Source organism: Sinocyclocheilus anshuiensis, unplaced genomic scaffold, assembly GCF_001515605.1.
Source record: "Sinocyclocheilus anshuiensis isolate Anshui unplaced genomic scaffold, SAMN03320099.WGS_v1.1 scaffold1053, whole genome shotgun sequence".
In the NCBI taxonomy this organism is placed as follows: domain Eukaryota; kingdom Metazoa; phylum Chordata; class Actinopteri; order Cypriniformes; family Cyprinidae; genus Sinocyclocheilus; species Sinocyclocheilus anshuiensis.
Genome location: NW_015555711.1, coordinates 456,308 through 462,510, shown reverse-complemented (window position 1 = coordinate 462,510; position 6,203 = coordinate 456,308). Strand labels below are relative to the sequence as shown.

Below are 6,203 nucleotides of genomic sequence, written 5' to 3'. Positions count from 1 at the left end.
TTTTAAGATATTTAAAAATGTTTGCTGCATTGTTAAAACCCGCTATATGCTACTTGTATAAGATTGCGTTTTGAGAGTGAAAAAAAGCTGCGTATAGGCTCACGTCGCATTTTATTGTTACATTCAGAAATAATGTAGGCTAAAATGCTAAATGTTTACAAACATTATAAACACAGTTATTAGTTTCTCTCCACAACAAATCCTCTAAAGTTAAGGCTATGCGTTTAGGCTATAAAAACGTCAATCCAAAAACGAATGAAACTGACGCCTACCTCTCTCATTCAGCACGAATCTAAATGTTTACATATTCACGATCTGGATGCTAAAATATTATTTATTATAGTCTAGTCTTTGTACTTTCATCGACGTAAAACATAATCCTTCACATCGGCTATATCAGCACAGTGAGGCGGTGCTAAACGCAACAGATTGTACAACGGAGCAGTGTAACTTTTTATTTGTTTCTTTAACTGTATTTTATTTTGATAATGAACAGACTGCAATGTCGCATATGTTGTGTCTGTGTGCGCGCTCGAGGCGCCGGCGCGATATCATACCAACGCTGGTTGGTTATACAGATAGAAGCAAGACATCATTCAAAGCTGTCAAGCTTTTGCAAAATAAATAAAACTGTAAAGCTTTTGCAAAATAAAGAAAACTACTTTCTGCCGTCTCGTTTTTCGTATTATTAAATGGAACGATAAAATAAGGTTATTAACTGGTTAATGGCCATTTCAAATTTTCGATTCTGTTTGGAACTATAAAATTAGATTTCGTTTCTGGTTCTGTTCCTGTCAAAATTTCATTCGTTTTTGTTCCTTGAGCCGGTTCAGAGCCCTGATTACAAAACAATTAAGTGACTCTAAAATTAATAAATTAATAATGACCATTGACAAAATCAATATTAATTATTCAAAATTGATAGTGATAATACTAGATGGCCCTAAAAAATTTAACTGTTATATTCATATATTATTATAATATTAATATCCTACCATATGATATTGATATCATTCAAAATTGTAAGATTTTTTTAAAGGAATTAATACTTTATTTAAGCAAGGATGAATTAAATTGATCAAAAGTGTCAGTAAAGATATTTGTTACAAAATATTCCTATTTCAAATAAATGCAGTTCTTTTGAACTTTCTATTGATCAAAAAATTCCTGAAAACAATGTATCACAGTCTTAGATACTATAGCACACCTGTTTTCAGCATTGATAATAATAATAAAAAAAAAAAGTCTTGAGCATCAAATCAGCATTTTTTTCAGTGTCATGTGGCACTGAGGACTGGAGTAATGGCTGCTGAAAATTCAGCTGTGCCATCACAGAATTAAATTAAATTTTAAAATATGTTCAAATAGAAAACAGCAAAAAAAGAGAAAAAATTCAAACTAAACTAAAGGATAAATTGAAAATAAAATAGAAGTAAATACTAAATTCAAAGCTATAATAACCCTGGAACATCTCACCGTTGCTTAATTTGTTTGTTGTGTTGTAAACGAGGTGTCATATTTTTGTGTTGGTTAAATAGGTGTCATTGCCCGGCAGCGAGAGGCGCGTCCTGCTGCAGAATCTGCTGCCTGACACTCGTTACAGTGTGCTGGTGACTGCTGAGTACCGCAACAGAGAAGGTGGCAGCGCCTCAGCCCAGGGGAAGACCAGTGAGTCACACACACACACACACACACACACATCAATACAGTATCTCTCTCTAGTATTACAGTGTATAAACTTCCCAAGTTCCCACTTTACATTGCATTGCCAGACAGTGTCTCGTATTTACTCTCCTATGTGTGTTTCTCTCTCTGCACAACCAGCCACTCTGCGAGTGAGCAGCGTGAGTGTTGTGCGGTCTGACCACTCCAGTATATGTGTGTCCTGGAGGCCCGTGCCAGCGGTCAGTGGTTATCGCATAGTCATCCAGGCCCTCAGAGGTAGCAGCTCAGCTTAACTGTTTTTGGAAAAAGTTCTGAACAGGTAGTTTGTTTTAAGTTATTTACTTTTATCTCTGGACATTTGTGCTCAGATAAACAGACTAAAGAGGACATAGTAGATGCTGCTAGCAGCAGTCACTGTTTCTCTGAGCTGCAGCCGGAAACTGTCTACCGCATCAGTGTGCACTCCCATGTGGGAACAGTAGAGGGCGCTGCGGTCACTATCCTTCACCCTACAGGTCAGAACCCTGTTTGAGGCAAACTTTAGGCTAAAAAATAACTGATGTTTGTTTTGCTCAACTGTAATAGTATGTAATTCTCTCATAAAGCAACCGCTCCAGTGAGAATTCAGGTTCCTCCTCGGCTGCATCCCGTACAAAGAGAAGGTAAAAGTTGCAACAGTTTTAAGGCCTGTTCAAATCAAAACACAAATATTTCCAATGGAACAATGGAAATTTACTGAATGCAAATGAACCGAAAGCAATTCGCTTTGCTTTTCCGCATCACTTTTGGTGTGAACAGGCCTTTACACTGCTTTTGATCAAAATATAGCTTTCTTCAAACATAACATGATGTCTTTTTTATCTCAGTGTGTCCTGAGACGACGGTCAGAAATCATGTGGGTAAAGGTATGGTCATATTTACATTTTACACTTATGCATTTGACAAATGCTTTTGTCCAAAATGACTTGCATTGACATTTAGGTGTATGTATGATCAGTTCACACATTCCCTGGAACTCAAATCCATGACCTTGGCATTTTCTAGCACTATGCTCTACTTTTTGTGCTTTGCAGAGCAAATATGGTAACAAAAAATTATAGCCTACTGACTTTCTGAGTAAGTCTCAACAGTAAGGATTTTTTTCTGTTGCTCATTCTAGCCAATACTTAATTTCACTGGTGCCCAACACATTTTTTAAGATTTAAATATCTGATTTTATATTTACATTTTTTTTCTTCTCATTTAAAATTTTTTTTTATCATTTAAGATTTTCATATACATTTTGCATTTAAATTGTATTTCAAATTAAGTATTTTAACAGTAGTTATTATAAATTCTTTGCATAAAATTTTTTTAATTCAATGTTTTTGTACATTTTGTTTAGAAATAAAATTAGCTGGAAACTATAGTTACTTTCATTATTTTTACAGGAAGCTCCAAGATTAAATTGATATGTAAACTCTTACATATCAAACCTGAGTTAACAGGCCATCCTTACTGTTGAGCCCTAAACTGTAAAAAAAAAATGTGAATTTGTGTTTTCTAGGCTTCGACATGATGGAAGCGTTCGGTCTAACTCGGAGGGCACACTCTACTATTGAGGGTGTGGCAGCTGAACCTTTCATCTTCAGCACCTTACCCAGTTACACCCTCTACAGAGATGTACAGCTGACCCAGAGCACAGGGTGAGAACACAAAACACACGCATGCACATATTATTAAACAGCTCAGTTACACCCTTCATTCAGTGCTCACACCCTGTCTGTCTGTCTCAGCTTCATTCATCCGGCTGGCTTCTCTCCAGAACACACCATCAGCATGGCCTTCAGGCTCTTGCAGGATTCACCCAGGGAGCCCTTTGCCCTCTGGCAGCTCACGGACAATGACTTCCAGCCCAAGATGGGGGTGGTGCTGGACCGTGAGTGCCTGGACACTTGAGTAGAGATAAATTCAAGGACTATTGAATTGTAAATCCCAAGTTCATTAGATGCTTATTCTCTATTTAGCTGAGAAGAAGGTTCTGCTGTATTTCAGTCTGGACTACAGAGGAGAGATACAGGAACTGACCTTTGACCAGCCACAAGTCCGCTCAGTTTTCTATGGAAGCTTTCATAAGGTTTGTGTGAAAGTTTTTTTTAGTTAATGTCGGACGAGCTTTACAGAATGTCCCATAGGAATGAACTGGAGATTTCCAACAGTGATGGTTATTACATTATTTGTACTTATCAGCCATTTCACATTAAAAATGTAACTTAAAATGAGAATGTAGGCAAACACTTCTCGACATCAACTAAAAAGAGAAAAGCCTAATTTGAAAGTTTACATTTACTTATAGATTTTATAGATAGAAAAGCGCAAAAGCTTCTCTCAAAATGATAGATAGCAGCATTTTCTAAGGATTGGTCAGTAATGTTTTAGGACAGGGATTAGCGAAGAGTCAGTTGAGAATTTTGAGTGAGGGATAAAAAGAAATACAACATTTAATTTGCCACTGATTCTTCTCATCTCTTTATCTGATTGGCAGATCCATTTGTCGGTCAGTCAGGTGAGTGTATCTCTGTCTGTAGATTGCCAGCGGGTTGGTGAGAGGCCCGCACGCCCCCTGGGAACTTTGCCCACTGATGGTTTTGAGATGTTGGGCAAACTAGTGAGGACACGTGGACCTCACAGCGGATCTGCGGCTGTGAGTCTCACCTCATGACCACAAACATACTGAGAAAAGTAATGTATATACACACATTAAGGCAATGTGTATTATATTTTTCTGCAGTTCCAGCTGCAGTCCTTTGAGATTGTGTGCAACACTACTTGGGCATCAGAAGACAACTGCTGTAATCTGCCCTCACAGGTACATGATCAGTCTAGGTTGAGTTGACATATCAATATATAGATGGCACTGAATTACATTATGTAGTGCAGGATGTCTTAAAGTTACTTCTGTAATTTAAGTGTGGCTCTCTGTTCTCTAGAGAGACGAGGAGAGCTGTCCTGCCCCTGCTTATGCGTGCACCTGCACCACCGACGTCCCTGGAGCACCTGGAGACACGGGGCCACCTGTGAGACTACAACGCTGCATTTTTAAACTGACACGAACATTAGAAAGCTTGTGAAACCATTTTAATAGTTGTTGGAATAATCAGTGTTATGATCATTATTGGTGTAATGGTATGCTTGTATTCAGGGGAGACCTGGCCCTCGTGGGGAGAAGGGAGAAAAAGGAGAGGTGGGACAAAAGGTAAGGAAACATGAATATAAAGTTGGGTTTGTGACTACAACTATTATGTTAACCACTAATCCACAGCACAATTTAAAAACATTTAAAGTAACTGTTTTCTGTTTGAATATATTTTAAAATGTAATTTATTTCTGTGATGGCAAAGCTGAATTTTCAGCATCATTACTCCAGTCTTCAGCGTCACATGATCCTTCAGAAATCAGTCTAATATGCTGATTCTTTGATGAAAAGAATGTTCAAAAGAACAGCATTTATTTAAAATATAAATCTTTTGAAACATTATATATGTATTTACTGTCACTTTTGTTTCTGTTGTTGTTCCTTTTCTGCATCTCTCCAGGGAGAGGTGGGTCCACCTGGTAAACCGGGCCCTGAGGGCGGCTTTGGCACTCTTGGACCCGCTGGTCCACGGGGAATAACTGTAATGGGCAAAGTGGTACGCCTACACTTGTTCTACAGAGAAGATCTAATGTATTAGCATTTGGAACAGATTTAAACCCTCTCTCTGTCTTAATAAGGGCCCACCAGGAGCAAGAGGGGGAAAAGGAGACATTGGAAGGCCTGGGAGCCAGGTGAGCTTCAACAACCATCTTATGGTTGTAGTTGATCATATTAGTGGGTTTTGTTTTGTTTTTTTGGTATATCTCACTTTTTTTTTTACTTTGTGTTAATAGGGTTTACCAGGGCCTCCTGGTCCAAAAGGTGAAGAGGGCATGTCTGGTCCTAAGGTAAATCTCTGTGTGGTTTGAGGCAGGTATTGTCCTAAGTGTGTTTGAAATGTTCAGTCTGTCATTCATCCTTATGTCAATAAATTGCCCACAGGGCACCAGAGGAGTGGAGGGTAACATCGGTAGCCCAGGAATCACAGGCCTAAGAGTAAGACTTAGCCTTACCTATATGCATTCATTGAATATTTCATACTGTACATGCTTTCACTGCACTCTTTTTTACATTTCTGTGTCTACAATTTGTAGGGCTTCCAGGGTATGCCTGGTCACCCAGGGCCAGTGGGAGAGAGAGGGCCATTAGGTCCCGTAGGGCCCACCGTAAGTAAAATTGTTCTCTATTACTCTTTATGTCCTTCATCCATCCAGTCCAGCTTAGATAGATGGCCAGAAAAGATTTGATGTATTTGAAAAATGTTGGATTTAAGTAGATGTTCCAGATTATTTTTTCTCTTTCACAGGGTCTTCCCGGAAGTAAGGGTGAGAGAGGAGAGAAGGTGGGTTGCAAAATGACATCTTTGCTATATGCAAACCATAAAATAGGTTTTGTTTGTTTTAATAATTCTTCTGTTTATTAG

General features: G+C 38.4%; 1 protein-coding gene across 2 annotated transcripts in view; it reads left to right on the top strand.

Annotated features, from left to right (window-relative positions):
• LOC107672031 (collagen alpha-1(XX) chain-like) overlaps positions 1-6,203 on the top strand; it is a 28,743-nt gene that overhangs the window by 20,472 nt on the left and 2,068 nt on the right. For both annotated transcript variants that reach the window (XM_016465101.1, XM_016465102.1), the window contains exons 20-37: positions 1,539-1,668; positions 1,825-1,941; positions 2,034-2,180; positions 2,271-2,327; positions 2,532-2,570; positions 3,212-3,350; positions 3,441-3,583; positions 3,672-3,781; positions 4,190-4,348; positions 4,436-4,513; positions 4,635-4,721; positions 4,847-4,900; positions 5,241-5,336; positions 5,419-5,472; positions 5,575-5,628; positions 5,723-5,776; positions 5,875-5,946; positions 6,087-6,122. In XM_016465101.1, the coding sequence (XP_016320587.1) occupies positions 1,539-1,668; positions 1,825-1,941; positions 2,034-2,180; positions 2,271-2,327; positions 2,532-2,570; positions 3,212-3,350; positions 3,441-3,583; positions 3,672-3,781; positions 4,190-4,348; positions 4,436-4,513; positions 4,635-4,721; positions 4,847-4,900; positions 5,241-5,336; positions 5,419-5,472; positions 5,575-5,628; positions 5,723-5,776; positions 5,875-5,946; positions 6,087-6,122 (1,626 nt within the window). The remainder of the gene's footprint in view (positions 1-1,538; positions 1,669-1,824; positions 1,942-2,033; positions 2,181-2,270; positions 2,328-2,531; positions 2,571-3,211; positions 3,351-3,440; positions 3,584-3,671; positions 3,782-4,189; positions 4,349-4,435; positions 4,514-4,634; positions 4,722-4,846; positions 4,901-5,240; positions 5,337-5,418; positions 5,473-5,574; positions 5,629-5,722; positions 5,777-5,874; positions 5,947-6,086; positions 6,123-6,203) is intronic.